The 21,234-nt window shown below is 39.3% G+C and overlaps 1 protein-coding gene across 1 annotated transcript; it reads left to right on the top strand.

The window, feature by feature from the left end:
- Nucleotides 1-12,280: 12,280 nt before the first annotated feature.
- On the top strand, nucleotides 12,281-18,245 carry LOC115780499 (telomeric repeat-binding factor 2-interacting protein 1-like). Its single transcript, XM_030729719.1, is given in 10 exon segments — nucleotides 12,281-12,365; nucleotides 13,593-13,842; nucleotides 14,092-14,234; nucleotides 14,437-14,669; nucleotides 14,893-14,967; nucleotides 15,055-15,555; nucleotides 15,558-15,678; nucleotides 15,788-15,888; nucleotides 17,064-17,507; nucleotides 17,725-18,245. Coding segments are annotated over 9 exon segments (2,070 nt in total). The 5' UTR covers nucleotides 12,281-12,365; nucleotides 13,593-13,612; the 3' UTR covers nucleotides 17,947-18,245.
- Nucleotides 18,246-21,234: the final 2,989 nt, after the last annotated feature.

Genomic DNA, 21,234 nt, shown 5'->3' with positions numbered 1-21,234 from the left:
TAACTTTTTACTTGAAGTCTGTCTCTTCTTTGAAAGTCCTGCAAGTGTGCTCATAACTGCTTTGTCAAAAATTGTTTTAAAATGCTGTCTTGTCATTCTGACTCTTGGAAATCTGTTTTACAGTCATTACATCAGCTGTCTTCAGTGTCTGTTACCAAACACACACACACACACACACACACACACACACCCTGTTGGAAAGATTGCAACATCTGAACTCTGTTGAACTGTGCCGGAAGACCAAAGTCTGTGGATACAAATATGAACAGCAAGCAGGGAAGTGGTTTTACTTTTTTAGAGTTTTGGGTTTTTTGGTTCTGTTTTTCTTTTTGATTTTTTTTTTCCTTTTTTAAGTGGCATTACCTTCTGTCCTCTTTTTTTTTTTTTTTTTTTTTTTTGAGAGACAATAACACTTTCTAGAAATAGTTGGAAAAAATAGTATCGAGATAGGATCGCGTGCGACAACAAGGTCAAACTCGGAACATCAAACATTAACCCACTGAGACATCAGGTCACCTCAATCCCTGGCACAACTTCACAAATCTTTTTGTCTGGCTGGCTGTTTGCCAAAAAACAACTCATAGAGTACATAATTACATACTTTCTTCATTCGCATGAGATGCTTTCCTAAATGTCAAAAAAGTTAATCTCTGTTTAAAAAAAAAAAAGAAAAGATCATTGCTGGGATCAAATTCTACACTGTGATTTATTTTATCCGATGGTTATATCAAATGTCCTAAAACTAACCAGGTAAAACAAGCAGCATTTGCTTTCAGAAAGTTAGATTAGGATAGGAGCAGACTATGTTTCTCCATGTAATAATCTGGTATTTTTTCTTATGTAATTAATGAACTTCCATCTTCATTTCATGGTCTTCATGAGTGAAACCGCTGTTTTAGACATGGCTATCATCATTAAAAAGATTTGCTGGAAACCAGTGAAACCTGATTGTGGGCTCCATTTTTTTCTTTTTCTGACTGCCTTCAAGCTCACTCCCACTGTTATCATCAGGAAACAACCCTAAATTATTAATTTGTAACTTTTAATTTGTAAAACCTTTAAACTATAAAATATACAGTTGTGGTCAGAAGTTTGCATATACTTAAACACACTTACATACACCACATACACATATGGACATCATGGTAATTTGGGGCTTTTAATGATTTCTTTGACCTGTTGTTTTTCCAGAGTGGAATGATTGTACAGCATGCAGCTTTAATAATGTAAAACAAACAAACAACAAGAATTGGGTGTACAAGTTTAACTTTATTTTGGAATTTTTTTTCTAAGCAACACAGTGTCAAAAGTATACAAATAGGCTCAAATACATATATATACACTCATTTAAATATTTTAATAGGTGGTGTTGAAGGTTCTAAAATGACTTTTAACTTGACAAGGCCAAGGCCTGTTAAATTCTTGTTAGTGATCATGATTGACTACAACTGGTAGTTTTTCTTTGCTAGCATAAAAAGAATTTGTTTGAAAACACTCACTGGATTAACCAATACTCAGAACAATGGGGGAGTCCAAGCAACTCAGTGAAGATCTAAGAAGGAGAAGTGTAGAATTACACAAGATGGTCTCTTGGAACCATTTCTAAGATTCCAAGATCATCAGTTCAAAAAATTGTATGTAAGTACAAGTTATTTGGATGTGTTACTACTTTGCCAAGGTCTGGAAGAAGACCCAAACTGTCACCCTCAGATGAGAGAAAATCGGTTAAGATGTTCAGGGACAGCCCAGGAACCACCAAGGGTCAAGCCTGTCATGAACTGGAAATTGCTGGAACACCAGCATCAAACACACATAAACTTGAGTGACATCCGATTCTTAATCAATAGGGTTTAATACAATGTCAGCCCACCCTTTGCAACTGTAGCAGCTTCAAATCTTCTGTGAAAACTTTCCACAAGGTTTAAGAGTGTGTTTAACTGAATTTTTGACCATTCTTCCAGAAGCCCATTTGTGAGGTCAGATACTGATGTTAGATGAGAAGGGTTGGCTCGCAGTCTCTGCTCTAATTCATCTCAAGGTGTTCTGTCGAGTTCTTCCACACCAAACTTGCTCATCTATGTCTTTATGGACCTTGCTTTGTGCACTGGTGCGCAGTCATGCTGGAACAGGAAGGGGTCATCCCCAAACTTTTTCCACAAAGTTGGGAACATGAAATTGTCCAAAATGTCTTGGTATGCTGAAGTATTAAGAGTTCCTTTCACTGGAACTAAGGGGCTGAGCCCAAGTCCTGAAACACAACCCCACACCATAATCCCCTCTCCACCACCCCTCCAACTTTTCCCTTGGCACAATGCAGTTAGACAGGTACCGTTCTCCTGGCAACCGCCAAACCCAGACTTGTCCATCAGATTGCCAGACGGAGAAGTGTGTTTTATCACTCCAGAGAACGCATCTCCATTGCTCTAGAGTCCAGCGGTGGCTTGTTTTACACCACTGCATCCAACGCTTTGCATAGCACTTGGTGACGTAAGGCTTGGATGCAGCTTCTTGGCTATGGAAACCCATTCCATGAAGCTCTCTACACACTGTTCTTGAGCTAATCTGAAGGCCACATGAAGTTTGGAGGTCTGTAGCAATTAACTCTGCAGAAAGTTGGTGACCTTTCACCATCTGCTGACCCCAATCTGTCATTTTATGTGGCCTACTCAGCCATGAGGCTGAGTAGCTGTCATTCCCAGTTGTTTCCACTTTGTTACAATACCACTAACAGTTGATTGTGGAATATTTAGAAGTGAGGAAATTTCACGACTGGACTTGCTGTACAGGTGGCGTCATGGTACCACACTGGAAGTGGTTGGAGCACCTGAATTAAATGATTTGGATGGGTGAGTGGATACTTTTGGCAATGGAGTGTATGTTTGGAGGAGAAAAGTGAGGCTTTCAAACCCAAGAACACTTCCGTCTACCATCAAGCATGGTGGTGGTGTCATCATGCTCTGGGGCTGTTTTGCTGCCAGTGGTACTCGTACATTGCACAAAGTGGATGGAATAGTAAAGAAGGAGAACTACCTTGAAATTCTTCAACTTTACCTCAAATCAACAGCTAGACAGTTGAAACTTGGACACAACTGGGTGTTCCAACATGACAATGATCCCAAACACACATCAAAACTGGTTTTGGAATGGATAAAGCAGGCTAACATTAAGCTTCTGTAATGGCCTTCTCAAAGCCCTGACCTCAACCCTATTGAAAATTTGTGGGCTATGCTTGAAAAAAAAACAGATGCATGCCAGGAAACCAATCAGTGTATCCCTTTGTGACTGACCCAATTGCGTAACTGTCTTTAAATGTCAGTCAAATTGCAGCCAATACGATAGATTCTTTTTGCATATAAAACCAGAGAATTTACACTTACATATAATACATTCAACGTGTCCCAGAGCTCTGTATCCTTCCTCTAACAGGTATTCCACAAAATGGTACTACAGCATGTATAAATGTACAGATATGGTCTGGCAAACTTGTTCTATTCTGCCAAGAAGACTAGTCAAATATCCAGCAAGAATTATGCCAGAAGCTTGCTGATGACTACCAAAACCATCTGGTCGAGGTGCAACTTGCTAAGGGACATTTAACTAAATATTAGTGGGAGTGTATGTGTATAAAAGAAATTCAAATTTGTGCACACAATTCTTGTTTTTTTAAGACATTAAAGATTTATGCTGTACAATCATTCCACCCTGGAAAAAGAACATTTCAAAGAAACAGTTCATTAAAAGCCCAACATTACCATGCCATACTACTTCATGGCTGAGTTGCTGTCATTCCCACTCGCTTCCAGTCGCTTGGTCTGTGTTCTGTTGGCCACTGGATCTGTTCAGTGGGATGAATGCTGTATTTTCCACTGAGGAAAATGAATGCATTCCCACCTAAGGAAAAAAGACACACTGCTGGTACTAAAAAAGCTGTTAGTGGCACAGCATCACAAAACTGAAACCATGGACTCAGTGGATCCTGCAAGGAAGCAGTGGATAGTTCAAGAAATTGATCAGTAATTGACAGACTTGCAGACATAAAATTCTTCCAAAAGAAATAATCCTAACTTATTCTAGAAACATGACATAAGAGTTGGTTCTCAAGCCAAAGCTAGTTCTCAAATGACACCACTGCTGAGCCATGTGTGTATCGAAGGAAAAGGAAAAGAGGTTAAAAAAAAAAAAAAACCTCTTAAATAGCATTCTTACTGAATGACACAATTAAAGTGACAAGGGTGCAACAGGATAGTGTGTTGGTTTCTTGTAGGCCAAGAAAAATACAATTATCTGAAAGCTTAAAGTAAAGTTCAACACACCTGAGTAGCACTGAAGAGTGCAAGCTTCTCACTGCAAATAACTTAAAAATACTTCTCAAATACAAAAAATACTTGTCGCCATTGGTTACACCACCAACATAAGTTTCAATTATTTTAAATAGTCAAACTGATCTTCCCACCTAAAAATGTCGCTTTGAACTCATTTCAGCTTCTTGTCATGTCATCACATACTGCAAAATGCGAAAATTATTACATTTAGAAGTAAGAGGGTGTGAGGGTCAGAAAGGCTTTCAGTTGCCTCAGAGCAACAGTGTGGCGTTATGGGTGTGGGAATTGAAAGAATGGAACAAAGTCCAATTACTCAACAAGTCTATTAAGTGCATAGTTAAGGTTCTTAACCTGAATTTGAGTAATTTAGTGTGAACCCACTTTATAATCGTAGTAGATTAATTATTAACTATGAGTTACTAGCTACTTCTCATAGATTTTTACTGTGAAATATATGAATAGTGAAGTATTTTTGCACCTCAAACAGCCCAGCTTTATATAGAAAAGCTGAAAATGATTTTCAGTGTAACCTAATATCTAATAACCTTATACACATAAGGCACTTATCTGTACAGAGTATTTTTGCATTTTTAAGCAAGTTATCCAAATATTTCCTTCCTTTTTCTCATGATAACTACGAGCTCTGGTCAGGCTGAATGCCTGTGAGCTGTAAAAGGGGAAAGCCAGGCACACGTGCTGAGAGAAAAGGCTGGAGGACGTGAGAAAATAGCTGAATAAAGGGGACGTTTGGCCCCTAAAAATAAGCCTTTGAATTGGCAGATGATTGTGGGGGTTTCTGGCTCAGGGCCGGATGGTCCTCTTGGATGGTTGATCATGATGGTAATTAAATCTGTTCTTTATGTCGAGTCAGCATATCCTCACTTTGTTGCTGTCCGGTCTCTGCTGACCAAATGCTGCCAAGATTCCCGGGCTGATCTGCCAAATAATTTTCAGAAAGTATATTTCTGCCCTTGTCTATCCACACAGAGCCAAGTCCAAAGATAGAGTTTGTGATTTATACAGGGAAGTTTTGTTTTTGTTTGAGCTCCTTAAGAAACAGCAGCTTCATTTTTCTTTATTCTCTTTTGTTTTAGTATCAGAGAGGAATTTTACTCCCACCAGTGTGTGATACCTGATGTGTGTGTATCCAGTGCACAAGCCCTGTTTCTGAAGCGATACACCTGTCACTGTAAGATGAATATGGCTCTCAAGACACTGTTGTATTTAGCCTCTTGTTTACACAGAAAACACCCAGGAATTTATGTTAAGGCCCCTTGTCTTCATTTGAGACAAGCTTTGCAGTCGTTCAGTTGAAGAAATAATGTGGATCAGACACAGCCATAAAAAGACAGTTCCTATTCCTATTGTAAAACAATTACAGCTGTTATAAAAAATGCAATAAAACACAGGTTGATACAGTTCCTTGCATCTGCTTTATGCCAATATTTCATCATATTTTTTGCTTGTTTAATACTTACAACTCAGCAGTTTTTAGAAAAGTGAAAAAAATGGATTCTGATGTTATCTTTCAATCATGTGACATGATGTCAAGCAAGTTCAACAAGAACACAAGGAAGCTTTGTGTTTTATTATTAGAGCATCCATTAAATTTCATTGATCTAAATATTTCTTCTGACTATGTTTGATTGAAATTTAAATAATTAGAAAGCTAGAAAGACAGAGCAGACATGTATTCATAACAAAAATTGATGCAATAATGCCTTAATAAATCAGTGTTTAGTGTGATGTTTGCTCTCGTCAGTTGCCGTAAGGTTCAGAATGTTTTATGGGCTGTTGTGTGTTTTGTTCAGGTTGGCGTCCTCTTAAAAGTGCTTTAATCTTATTTTGTGTGTGCGTTTGCGACGTTCACCATCACATCTGTCTGGACAGGCCGAGGAGATGAAAATCAAACAGTCATATTTGATGTCTCTCAAATTACTAAAGTGGTTCCATGTTACGTCACACTCATGTGATAACGGCATGATGGAAAGTGACAACTAAAAACAACAATCTGCTTCAACAATGCAGAAATGAGCTCGTGATTCGAAACGTAACCATATTCTGCCGCCCACCAACATTTTTCAGACATGGTGTGACTTCGATCTTAATTGCCAGAGCTTTCGTCACGTAATGTATCCGACATTATCTTTGCCAGGTAGATTTTTTCCAAGTGATTCACTCGGCGTTCAGCACCGTTTACTGACACCGCTGCAAAACGTTTGCACTGTGACCTGGTTTGAGCTGTGCTTTCATGTGACTCCGATGAGGATGCTGAAAATGAACATACCTGTCGGTCTTGATTTAGCCTCCTTCTTCAAGTTAAAGGGCTTGTAATATATCTCAACATTTTTTTCAATTTGCCATGTGCAGGCACGCCAGACACATGTTTACAAAATATTTCAACATATAAAACATTTTCTAATCTTAGTGTAAAGATATTTACAATATTTAAGATTTGAGGTATTTTAGGTTAGAGTGGTGGTTCAGTCCTTTTCAGGCATGCAAGCCCTGAAAAGCAGAAAAAAAGTTCAGGCTTCCCTACAACCTTTATCATTATATATTTTACATGACTTCATTTAGTTTATTTTCATTCCATATTTTTCCTCCTGGTAATCCCACCCCACCCCCCACCACACAGTTTGAGAACCACTGGCTTAAGGACAGGAAATGGGGAACAAAATCCTCCCACTTACTCTGTTTTTTAGAACTGCTGAGATATAACATGCTAAGACGGCTCCTCAGGTTCCAGTGTTGACTGTCTCCGGGATTTCACTTTATATTTTGCAAACAGATGTTATTGTGCTAATTTCCTCTCTCTGCAAGAAAATAATTAACATTATTTTGCAAACTTCTAAAGTTCTTATGGCGCACATGGGAAAATAAATCTGAAATGAATGAGTGCTACATATAGGTTGTACCTATCTGAATATCAGTGTCATTACAGGGTTATTGTTGCCCAAAGAATTTACAGTAGTGATATTGTGATAACACAGTCAATTTTGAAAGAAAAATAATAATAATGTCAATAATGGTATCAGTCTAATCTTTCACTTTGTTTATTGTATGTTTTGTCTCTCTCTAGACCCCCTCCCCCTTCCCCCGAGGCAAACATCGTGTGGTTTTCTTGTAAATTCAGTTCTTACTGGTAACTGCCTTGTCGCTTGTCGCTTGTGCGCAGTTTGATGCTTTCCTGTCTTTTGTGTCAGAGTTTTAAACCCTTCTTCTCGCAGTATCTTTTTACTGATCCTTAGTACTGTGTGCTTTCCAAGGTTAAAATCAGAGAAGAACAGATCAAATTTCTTCAGAAAGGGCCAGTCACAGATATGATTATCATAAGTTATCCTTCCGTAGTTGACAGCGTATCTTCTCCAAACCAAGGATTCCAGGTGGAAGATTAGATGTGTTGTCAGAAGGGACAGAGCTTAAGATTTATTTGTAGGTTTCTGTGGTTATGTGGTTATTGTCATCAGTAGTTTCTCAACATGGCTTTAATAAAACTAAGCTTTTCCAGGAGTTCAGAGCAGCCAAGAGTCCTTTTAGCCTGTATTCAAGCTGGGGCTTTTTTATTTATTTTTTCATGCAAGCAGCATATCTACAAGAAGGATCTCAACCTGCCACTGTACTGAAATCTCAGCCTGTCTTCTCGAGAAGCTTCATTTGGAGAGACTCACGCAGTTCTAGAAGTTGAAGTAGCGTAAATACTGGTTAATAAAAGGTGCATCACACTGATGAAGGTTTGTTCTGTCCACAAAAGCTGTTTCCAAATGGTAAATCCCTAAACAAGTCTGCTTGACTGCAGCAAGTTAAGAAGATCAGGCTGGAAATAAGGGAATGTGATTGAGAGCCCTGGTGTTCTGTACAGTGGTGTGATATCTCCCTCTGTTGACTGACAACTACTATAGCAGGGCAATTTTCCTCATCAAGTGCTAAACCACACCAGACTGTCACGCTGTGGTGATCTGGCCACACGTCCGCTCTGCAGCTGCTGACTCTGAAGAATTTCTCTGATGTTAACACAACAGATCAGCCCTTTAGTGTGAAAATGACTCAGTAATGAGTTGATTATTTCAGGGCACCAGTTCAGGTCAGAGAAGGATCATCTATCAACTGAAAAGGGTGAACACATTCGCAGCTATCTAATGATTACAGATTTCTACAAACATACGTTAAATTTGGGGGAGTTTCAGCTCCTCAGAGGCTGTTGTATTGTTTCAGCTGTTCGAGCTGAAGAGGAGGAGGAACAGTAGTGGCCAGTAATAATAATGTAGTTGTCAGGACTGCGAGGGAGGCAAGGTCAGTGAGGTGCTGCAGTAAACAGGCAAGCCCAATTCCTTCCCATGGCTCCCCAGCTTAAAAAAAGAGAGAAAAATAAGTGGAATTAAAGTTGAATGCTTTATTTCACAAAGTTTAACATAATAATGAGTCTGCTGAAATATTTCAAGGACATGCTGATTAGGTTTTGGCCTTTCTTACTGATTTGGTAGAGCATAGGACACATACCACAGTCACATAACATTAATATGAACATTAATATAAACTAATACAAAGAAAGGGAGTAACATCATAATTCACAGAACTCTTATATAAACACATACTTCATTTTTAGTAGATGCCCCAAACCATTTCTATGTCAAGTCATTCAATTTGAGTCGTTTGTTATATTGATGCTGTTTTATAAATTAACAAAAATAATAATAAATTGCAATAAATCCTACAACCGGCAACTCACAAAACCTTGATTGTGTCTTTATATGAGGCACAGGAGTGAGAAGTTCATCAAGTTACATAACTTCTGAAAACTGAAGGATATGGGAAATGTTTGTGGTTTAAGTTTCAGTGAACTTTTCCGGACTACACAGCAAAAAATGCACGTGCCTGTCATCAAGCATGACACAACTGTAGCTTTAATGGAAACCAAACATTGCATGCGTTTCCACAAGACTGCCAGCAAATTTCACTTATTTCTAAGAGAAAGGAATTGAGATCTTTTTTTTTTTGCACATGAGGTTTAACATCGCTGCTTTGTGCTTCATAATGAGGTGATGAAATCAGTGCAACTGCCTCAAGGGGACAATTGACTATCTCCCACTCAGCTGACAGGTTTTACGTGTTTTATTACAGTGATGACGTTTCTCTGTTGTAAACACATGATCACCATTAGTTTGGCGCTCTTTGGTCTTAACCCTGCTTTTATTTAACATTTTCAGATGATTCTGGTTTTACTGTTGCTCATAGCAGAGGTTATGATTATTATTTTTTTTCTTGTGCCACATTGAGGATATTAATCAGGCTTAAAATGGTAAAACATCAGCTTTGCTTTAACTTTACAGTCATGTCAAGCCTCTTTGGTTTTCCCTGAGTGCATTTAATAAGCATTTAAAAGTTATCTTTTTTTAGTGTATGTGTATGTGAGAAAAACTAAATGTACCTTTACCGCCTCCATAGGGATTCAACGGTTCAGTATAGCAGCCAGGTGTTGCTAATCAAATGCATTCAATTAATTGTTCATCGGCATTCAGTTGTGTGTTAACACAATGCCACAATTGTCCAAGGAGTGGATGCACCACCAAATTTACGACAAGGTCTGACTGTGCAATGCTCAGAGCAATAGCAAAAATCCCTAGAGCTATAGCTCAGACTCTATAGGCATCAGTTAGCAATGTAAAATGTTAAAGTTCATGACAGTATAATTAGAAAATGAACGCGCGTGGCTTGTTTGAAAGGGCTGCCAGAAGAAAGCCTCTTCTCTCTAAAAAGAACATGGCAGGTTTGATAACTTGCATCTGAACAAAGCACAAGACTTCTGGAACAATGTCCTTTGGACAGATGAGATGAAAGTGGAGATATTTGGCCATAATGCACACCGCCACATTTGGTGAAAACCAAACACAGCATATCAGCACAAACACCTCATATCAACTGTCAAGCACAGTGGTGGAGGGGTGATGATTTGGGCTTGTTTTGCAGCTACAGGACCAGGGAACCTGAGTCACTGAGTTGACCATGAACTCCTCTGTATATCAAAGTATTGTAGAGTCAGATGTGAGGCCGTCTGTCCAACAGCTAAAACTTGGCTCAAACTGAGTCATGAAACAGGACAATGATCCCAAGCACAGCAGCAAATCTATAAGAGAGTATCTGAAAAAGAATCACGGTGTTGCACTGGCCCGGTTGAAGTCCAGATGTCAACCTGATTAAAATACTGTGCAAACCTCAATGAACTGAAGCACTGCTGAGTGGGCCAAAACTGTTCAATAATGATATGAGAGACTGATAAAGTGAAACATCAGATTATTAAATTATTGCTGTTAAAGGGGCACCTACAAGCTGCTGAATCACGGGGTGTACTGAATCACAGGACTGCACAGAGGCCTATGAAAAATAATCTCTAAACTCAGCACATTTACTGAAGTAATGCAGTTAAATATATATTTACTGTATGCTTTTGTGCAGAACTGAAATTGTCATTAATACTTTACAATACTTTCTCCAATAGATTTCAGAGTGACTTCATTTCAGTATTACCAACTCCTTTGCTGAACAAAATACACAATATATAACATGCTTAAAAAATACAGTCCACCCCATAAAAATATAGGCCTGATGAGTCTAAGGCACTACACTCAAGGAACTGGCCAACCAATGATTATACTCAGGTCCCTCCATTTTTGTTTATTAATATTTCTTTTGGTAGGTTACGCCCACCTTTGGCTGGCTCCCATCTGGTACTGATAGCATATTGGAGATTTTCTGGCTGTGGCCAATGTAAACTGAAGATGTCTAATTGATTATTAAGAACAACATAACTCACTACTGGTAAACAGCAGAGATACCTTCTTGTTAATATTTCACAACTCAACAACAACCATAGCTAGGCATAACTGGCAGGGTGGAGCATGAGACAGAAATCATATTCTTGTTAAAATAATACAGTCAAACACTGATATAATAACAATTCTGATTATAGCAAAAATTTAGATATAACATCATTCAACATAAATGTAATTGTACTGTTTTGTATTGATTGTAACAAGAGAAAAACTTTGGTCCCCAGAAAGTTGTTATCACAGTGTTCAACTGCATCAGGAGAGGTTAAAACTTTCTAAAGCCTAGGTACTGCAGGATCTCCAGGATCAGGTCGGACTTCTTCTATCACATTGTTTTTTCCATAAGGAAAAACATTCTACCACAGTCAACCCAAAACGAAGACAACCTCTTTTCCAGGACAGACATCCTGATACTGTGGTTACATACCTACATACACTACACATACTTCCTGGATTTGAAGTATAAGTTTTTTCCCGTGGGAAGCTGACTGGACATTATAGGGTCTAAATGCACTGGGCAATACACTACGTTATAGGACAGGTGATAAAACATGCACTTACCACCCGTCCACTTATAGTTTATTGGACGTTTTCTGGGGTGAACTTCTAGTTCCGAAATACATTCATTGACTTTCATGTGTTCAGGGATGCCTCTTAGTGGTTCCCCTGTAAACATCACAAGTCTCTCCCCACCGTCACTCCCACAACTTTCACTTATTAATCAGCAACCAAATACCACGTTGACGTAATTTTTTGATTAGTTAATGTGGTGCATTTTTCCACCAATAGGAAAGGGGATTTCTTTTTATTTGTTTGTTTGTTTGTTTACCTCAGAAACACTTTCTTCTAGGGAATATCCCATTTATACCCTTTCTTAACAAAACATAAACATGCACGTATACATAAACTCCCCATTTGCACAGATTTCAATAATGAAGATGTGGCCGATCTCCAGAAGGAGTGAGACAAAAAGACCATTCTATCTTATAATATAGATCAAATTTATATTTTTCACGACTTTTACTTGTAATTGAGCTTTTTTTTTTTTTTTAACAGTACTTTTTCCTCTACTGTATATTATGGATGCAACCAGTAAGGGGCGGTATTGCACCTCTAACTGTAAACAATTCACCGAGGAAGAAAAAGACCCGGAAGTAAGTTTTACTATGCTTTACTGGGGCGGGAAAGTTCTGCTAAGAAGGCATTAAACTGCAAGGTAAGTTATAAATACAGTTTCTAAATTAAGCTGCCACTTTTAAGTGCTCTTTGTACAGTCTGCTGCATTTCGGGCTAAACCTCCCTCCTGCCGTTCACGTGAGAGCCTGAAAAACGTGGCTCAGCGGTGGCCTAAAGCTTATTCTGTCCATCATATTTTTACGCTTGAACTGGTTCTGTGCGGTTTTGCAGTTTCTAGTTGATTTTACAATATTCCCCCACAAATAAATCTGCCACAATGATCTCGCCGTGAATTTCAGCGACTGTTTTATAATGTACAAAAGTAAACAGAAAAATATAGTTGTTTATTTTACACGCTATATTTCAGCAAACCTGTTCATTTACGTCGTTACGTAAAATATTCATTATACAGGGAATAGTATACAAATATACAACTCATCGACAAACGCTAAATAATGTATTACGAATTCTTAAAATGAATGCTAACAGATCTGATTTTCTTTGATCTACTGTTGGAGATGTACCTTAAAATTTTGTTATTTAGATTGCACCTCACAGCAGTACCTGCCAAGGCCTATTCAGTATTTATTTAACCCTTTCATGCATGAATTATGAGAACCTCAGTCAAGAGTTTTTCCTCAGTGTTTTTATTCCTCTGTATGCATTAAATTATACCAGCTGGAAACCATGCGTTTTACTTTTTAACCAGAGAAATGTCTAACAAACCAATAACATAAAATGATATGATATTGACTGTCACTACTGCTAGCATTGACTAATCCTGATCCATTTAAATAAATAAAATAAAAACAAATGCCTATGACTGGTCAATGGGTAGCAGTGAACGGGATGATAATATGAGGTCTTTTTGATATAATGGGGTGTGATATTAAATTATAGATTTGACAGGGAGCCAGTGAAGAACAGCTAATATGGAAGAAATATGGTCTCTCTTTCTCTTCCCTGTCAGAACTCTCACTGGAGCATTTTGGAACTGAAGACATTACAGGGAGCTTTTAGAGCAACCAGATAGTAATGGATTGCAGTAGATCATGCTTGAAGTAATAAATGTATGAAATAGTTTTTCAGGATCAGGATTAGAGATATTGCACAGATGGAAAAAAAAACAGTCCTATGTATTTGTTAAATATTCAAATTAAATGACATAACCAGTCAAAAATGAGTCCGAGGTTCCTCTTAGTGTTACTGGAGTCATATCATCAATGTAGTACAGTTAATAGTACTGCCTGTAATTTAATTTCTTCAGCCAGGTGAGATATCCTGACCATGCCGTCCAAACGACAAGATGTGGCCCAGCCTGCCTTCTCTCCAGTTCTCTTCCTGACTGTGGAGGGTGAACCCATGTGTTTCTTCCTGCGACCGGGTCCCATCAAAAGCAAACTCCAGCCACTCATCACAGCTGGAGGAGGGATGTTGTGCAATGTCCAGCAACCAGGAGCAATACTGCTGATTGATCCTGAGGAAAGAAGCACCATTCCAGAATCCACCGCTCACTGGTAGGAACTGAAAATTCATGTCGATATCAGCAGGTGTTTGCATTCAAGAAATATAATCTTGTCAGTCAGTCAGAAGAAGAAATTGCATGATCTTAGCCCTGCCTACCACCACTTTATTTTGATGATGATAATTTTGTTTACCCCATTTATGATTTATATCTTATGGTTTAGTTGATACAAACGCACACACACACACGGCAGCACTGGAGCACACTTGTTTTATCACATAACTCTTGTTTACTTTTTTAGGTATGTGTCCACCCAGTATATTCATGACTGTATTGAGAAGGATGAACAACTGAATTTAGAGGACTACAAGCTAAATCCTAAAGTCCAAAGACATTCTGCTAGACTCAATAGCAGCAAAAATGTCTCTCCTCAACTCACAGGAGGTATGACTAAACCCCAGACTTTACATTTTGTAAGGATCGTGTCTTACACATGTAACTAGGACTTGGGTAAATATTTTGAAATATGCTTGAATCAAACTTTACGTTTGCATTTTTTTATTACTTAGATTGTTTAGTGTTAAATTAGAAATGTGAATAGTCTAATTTCATTATCTACATTTTGTCTGCACTCTTTTATAACTAGGCAGAAATGCCTACAGTCCGGAAGAAGATGCTGCCATTTTAAATTATGTCAGCAAACACAAGACTGAGACTGGGGGGAACCGGCTTTGGCAAGAGATGGAGAAACGGTGTGTGACCAGTCACAGCTGGCAGTCAATGAAATACCGCTACAAAGCACGACTGGCTAAGAAACAGACGGGGGCCACGAAGGTGGAAAAGACAGAAGGCAGTAAGACAGCAGAAGAAAAGACAGAGGTGATTAACTATCTGGACACTATTGCCAATGTGTTCTTTGTTTTGTTTTGTTTTTACATCGTTTTTTTTGGCTGTTGTGGGGCAAAGTGTTACCACTGGGTGGCGCCAGTGGATGAAAAAACTTACTAACTAAGCAAATTCAACTTTGGAATATTTTCAGGCTGCTAACAGTCACATCTTTAATAGACATTAATCCTGAAGCTTCTCATCTGTCTGCCTGTAGGTGGAAGGAAATCAAGAGACAGCGGTTCAAAAATCTTCATGTGAAGAAGATGTATTAGAAACAGACCTAACACAGGTGGGCCAGAACTCACTCCTTGTATACTGTATTACAGTGACTAACATATGATTTAGTTTAATTGAATACAACTGGGTGTATCCACAGGCAAATGCACAGTTAATACAAACAGGAAACGCACCAGAAAATGTAGATGCTCAGACATCCATCTCCCTCCAAGAACAAGAGCAGCATGTGAGCCAGAAAACAGATGAACAACCATCTGATGGCCAACAATCAGATACTGTAGAAGCCGAAGCAGCTCAGTCCTCTCAGACTGTGGCACCTTGTGCAAACCTACAGGCAGAGACCCAACTCCTTACAGCAGAGACCACAGAAGCAGAAAGAGGTGGGCCTCAAGTGACTGTCTCCCCACAAAAACAAAGTTTATCTGGGGAGTCCCCGCCCAAAACTTCCTCATCAAAAAAGCTGAGAGAGAAGCAGAAGGTCTCCCCAATGCTGGAACAAAAGCCACGCCGAATGACTCGTAGGCAGCTTGAGCTTGAACCGTACGGCAAAAAACTCAGGTCATCATCAACCCAAACAGTTCGATCTACATCATCTCCTGAGCCTCTGAAGAAAACAAAATCAGCTGTGAAGTCTGCTCTTCAAAAGGTACAATCTTAGACCAGCCGCCCCCTAAGAAAGCCAGAGGAGAGACTGTGGCAGCAGAAGCAGAGAGCGATGAGGAGCAGAATACACCAGCAACCGTGTCTGAAACAGCACAAGCAGGTTTTTCATGAGTCAAAGAGCATGTCTTGTTGTTTTTTTACAGGACTTTCTGCTACAGAGATGTGTGTAAATGTTCTGTCATGTGGGATGATAGACTTGTGTTTTTCAGATGAAACCAAATCAGTGCCACAGAACGCAGAGGAGAAAAAAGAGAAGAGAAAGTTGGGGATTCTTGAACTGGCAACGAAGGAGTTTGAAGATGAAAGTGAGGTAGGACTCTGGTTTTGATACACTTGGTAAAATCACCACACACTCAACAGTTTCCAGTATCTTGACTCCTGGTTTCATCAGGGGTACTGGGGTATCCCATGGGGCCTTATGGAGCTGTGGCCCAAAAATGTAACATTTGCAGGCAATAAATGTTCTTTCTAGCATTGTTCATCATGCTTTAATAGGAGTAGTCACAGTAGACGCCTTAGTTACATTTAAAAAATTTAAGATTTTGATTGTTGTAAATACCTTTCTATGAATAGTCGAGGGCATCAGAGCACCACAAGTACCACTTTACAGCATTCACCATCTTGATTTAAAGCATGAAACCGCAGAGGAGAATTTCTTGATTCTTTGCTAGTTGCTGACCAACACGACCCTCTGATTCTTTTACAGACATGTCCATTTCTGTTTTGATTTAACTGCACTCCTAACGTCTGTCACAGTTTGGAGCCATCGTGAGAGTATGCCCTGTCATAAATTCTCAGACCACCAATCAGCATACATTGGCAGGACATTAGTATTTTTTCCATTTCACTTCATACATAATAATATATGTATAAAAAATGAAAACAAGGCGCCTGGGTGGCTTAGTGGTGAAGCCGGTGACGACATACATATGCCGCGTTGCAGTGCGGGCGGCGCGGGTTCGCGTCCCGGCCTGTCGCCAAATTGCCCGCGTGTCTTCCCCTGTATCTTTCCCCCATTTCCTGTCTCTCTCCACTGCTAACAAAAGCCGCTGTGGCCAAAAACGCAAAAAAAAAAAAAAAAAAAAAAAAAATGAAAACAAAAAGGTGCAGTCTAGAAGCCATTGTAAATAATTATGCTAGCTGTTTGACTTACTCCTATTTATTTATGACATTCTGACGAATTTCTGTAATTCAAGTGTTTTGTCATTGTTTGAAAAACTGCAAGAAATTTGGAATGTGGAAATTTAATTAATTTTTATAGTGATGCGTTCTGTTATTTTTTTTATGTGACCACAATGATAATAGAGAGGATGTCATGGTTGGTTGAATATAGGCTGTTTCGATGAATGTTTTTTTAATTTTTTTTTAAAAGCTTGTCTGAGAAAACATCCACATCTTCTTGTTCATGTTGAGATAGCACCTGCTGCCCAACTAAAGCCTTCATTAAAAGTCATTCTTTAATACGGTTATGTTTCTGTCTCATAGTCTGATGAGCTTGAAGCTCCAGATCTCCAAAACTCTGCACAAACAGCAGCTACATTGACCTCCTCCCACCCCCCACCTTCAGACACTACTCCTAATCCTGGTACCAGACAGTCCACCTCTAAACCTGGACCCACACAGACTCTTCTGAATCATGTGGAAGAGGCTCAGGCCACTAGTAACAACTGTATAGCAGAGACACACCGCCTGCCTGCAGCTGCTAAGCCTGTAGTGTCTGAGGCTGTTGGTGCAACCTCCAAGGCCCACCTGTTCATATTTGACAGTGAATCTCAGGAAGACGACTCTCAGTCTGTCATTGGTGACCGTTCAGTAGCTCCTTCAAACCCACAGCCGACAGTGAAGAAAGGTGCTGCACCTTCTCTGACTCAGGACCTGTTAGAGGAGGACAAGCAGCGAATCAGAGACCTCATGAACCAGACAGATCAGGTGAGTGTTACAGTGCAGTATGTCTACTTTTTTAAAAGCACACTGGTCTTTATTTTAATCCAGAATCTTACTTGTGTTATTTCTCCTGTGTTATATTCTTTCAGCTTTTATGCATCAGTGAATCAGCTGTTCAAACATAAAAGGAGTAATTGTAGAAATTACAGCTTTCTCTGTGTTCAGTCATTTCCAACCCTTGCTTTTTTTTTTTTTCCTCTAGGATTTAATTAGTGTGACCAAAACTTTATTGAAGACCAGCGGAGACTTCTCTGCTGCACTCGACCTGCTTTTGAATCCCTCCTCCATTTCTGGACCATTTTGGAATCGCTGTGATGACAGACTTTTGCTCTCGGCTGATCCTGTCGTCTTCCAACAGCTGCAGGAGAAATACGGTGAGGAGAGCGTGGCCAAAAGAATCGTGTTTCTCGAGGTGGAGGGATGAAAATGTACGATTCTACAGATGGCAAAAAGAAGCTGGATCTAAGACGACATTCTCTGCACTACTGTGCAAAAAGTGAACTGGATCACTGATATTGAGATTGTTTGAATTCCCACTTCTGTTTTTCAGTTGTCACCCACAACAGTTAAACTTGTGTGAAGATAAAAACTTGCTTGTTTGTCCAATACTGCTGCTTCTTGACTAAATTTGAATTTTAATCAAATTATATTAAAGTTGTCTGAACTTTTATTTTTCTTTGGGGACACAAGCTTTTAATACATTTTAGATTGAAAAGATGTTGCATTTATTAAAAAGATCTTGTGTTTTTAACACAAAATGCATGTTTTTAATGTTACTTTTATGTTTGTTTCCATTAAACTGTATAATAAATATTTGAACACCACCCAGTAACCTATGAGTCCTTTTTTTTTTAAATGTATTTTTCTACTTTGTCAGCAGATGTTTCTCAGAATAAACGTGTAGTTTAACCTTGTAGAAAAAGATTGGTAATGAAAAAGCTAAAAAAAAAAAAAAAAAGGGAAAGCTTTGCAACTGCTACTAATTTAAGTACATTTTACTGCAATGTAGTATTTGCATTTTTCATGCGATGTCGCTTTTTTCTAAGTACACATAAAAAATGAGTATCTGCTTTGTGCTTATCTGAAAATAATAGTCTAGTTTATAATTGCAGGCAGACAAGATAGACAAAACCTGATAGAAATTTGAATGAATACAATCAGTAACTAGTTTGAATAAAGTAATTTTATGATGACCTATTTTGCTCACTTTCATCTCCTTGTTTTTATTCTTTCGCTCCAAATGCAAGATTTGAACAGCCAGTTTGTGAGGCTTCTGTAATCACAGCCAGAGCTGTGTACCAGAGAGAACCATATATCATAAAGATGTGTCCGCAGACACGATGATCCAAGAATAGGAAAAACCGAGAGGTCAGAGCAGTCTGAAGCCTAAACCTCTATCTCGAAAAGATTATTTCCACATATTCTGACCTCATTATTTGAAACTTTAACATAAGCACTCACCAATGAAACAGTATACACTCACCAGCCACTCTGTTAGGTTCAACTGTTCAACTGATTAATAATGCTAATATCTAATCAGGCAGCGGCTCAGTGCATTCAGGCATGTAGTGTTGGAGATTTATTGTTACTTTCATCCAGCATATATATACGCTGCTCAAAAAAATAAAGGGAACACTTAAACAACACAATATAACTCCAAGTAAATCAAACCTCTGTGAAATCAAACTGTCCACTTAGGAAGCAACACTGATTGACAATCAATTTCACACGCTGTTCTGCAAATGGAATAGACAACAGGTGGAAATTATTGGCAATTAGCAAGACACACTTAATAAAGGAGTGGTTCTGCAGGTGGGGACAACAGACCACTTCTCAGTACCTATGCCTTCTGGCTGATGTTTTGAATGTTGGTGGTGCTTTCACACTCGTGGTAGCATGAGATGGACTCTACAACCCACACAAGTGGCTCAGGTAGTACAGCTCATCCAGGATGGCACATCAATGTGAGCTGTGGCAAAAGGTTTGCTGTGACAAACGTGACAGAGTCTGGAGACACCGTGGATAGCGATCTGCTGCCTGCAACATCCTTCAGCATGACCGGTTTGGCAGTGGGTCAGTAATGGTGTGGGGTGGCATTTCTTTGGAGGGCCGCACAGCCCTCCATGTGCTCGCCAGAGGTAGCATGACTGCCATTAGGTATCAAGATGAGATCCTCAGACCCCTTGTGAGACCATATGCTGGTGCGGTTGGCCCTGGGTTCCTCCTAATGCGGGACAATGCTAGACCTCATGTGGCTGGAGTGTGTCAGCAGTTCCTGCAAGATGAAGGCATTGAAGCTATGGACTGGCCCGCCCGTTCACCAGACCTGAATCCGATTGAGCACATCTGGGACATCATGTCTCGCTCCATCCACCAACGTCACGTTGCACCACAGACTGTCCAGGAGTTGGCGGATGCTTTAGTCCAGGTCTGGGAGGAGATCCCTCAGGAGACCATCCGCCACCTCATCAGGAGCATGCCCAGGCATTGTAGGGAAGTCATACAGACACGTGGAGGCCACACACAATACTGAGCCTCATTTTGACTTGTTTTAAGGACATTACATTAAAGTTGGATCAGCCTGTAGTGTGTTTTTCCACTTTAATTTTGTGTGTGACTCCAAATCCAGGCCTCCATTGGTTAATAAATTTGATTTCCATTGATGAATTTTGTGTGATTTTGTTGTCAGCACATTCAACTTTGTACAGAACAAAGTATTCAATGAGAATATTTCATTCATTCAGATCTAGGATGTGTTATTTAAGTGTTCCCTTTATTTTTTTTGAGCAGTGTACTTTCCCCCTCTGGTAGTAGTAGGTACGTACAGTACTTGCCACTATACATATATTCCATTCATTGCCTGTGTCATTCTGCCCTAACAGCCCCCTATACTCTCTATACTTGCTTTCCCCTCTTTGAATTCTCTCCCTGTATATTCTCTCTCTCTTTGTACTGTTTGTGCTTTCTTTCCCTCCTCTGAACTCTCTCCCCTTATATTGTCTATACTGTTTCTCTCTTCTTTGAACTTTCTCCCCTTATACTCTTTATCCTTATACTGTCTGCATTTTTTTCTCCCTCTTTGAACTCTTTCTCTTCCCTTATATTCTCTGTACTATCTCTCCCCTCTTGTACCCTTTACACTGCTTGTACTTTTACTCTCTCTCCTCAGCTGTCCTTATCAGTTTCATATACTGTCTATACCCTTTCCCCCCCACCATTAGCAGTAATTATCCTTCACTTCCTATGGAAAAGGGACTTTCCCTATTGTTAGCAGTGATTTATTCACATTGTGGTTAAGTGTGGCCTCAGCACCAGAGGTCTCAACTATATCACTATTTACTTTATGATAGTGGGATATAGGGACGGGGATGACGCATCACGAGTAGGAGGGGAGGGGGAGGAGGGTGGAACACGAGAGAGAGAGAGAGAGAAGAGAGAGAGAGAGAGAGGAGAGAGAGAAGACAACGAGAGAGAAGAGAATAGAGACAAAGAGAGAAGAGTACGAGAGAGAGAAGAGTGAGAGATACAGAGAGATAGAGAGAGCGAGCAGAGAGACAGAGAGAGAGATGCCGGAAATAGATATAGACATATACATAGTGAACAGATATAGAGTATATACATATACACAGAAGATAGTAGACAGAGAGATCAGATATAAATATATACATATAGATATGATACACATATAGATATATCAATATATATATATATA

This window comes from Archocentrus centrarchus, chromosome 5 (assembly GCF_007364275.1).
Source record: "Archocentrus centrarchus isolate MPI-CPG fArcCen1 chromosome 5, fArcCen1, whole genome shotgun sequence".
In the NCBI taxonomy this organism is placed as follows: Eukaryota; Metazoa; Chordata; class Actinopteri; order Cichliformes; family Cichlidae; genus Archocentrus; species Archocentrus centrarchus.
Note: the sequence above shows the minus strand (reverse complement) of the source record. Positions and strands in the feature narration are given on the sequence as shown.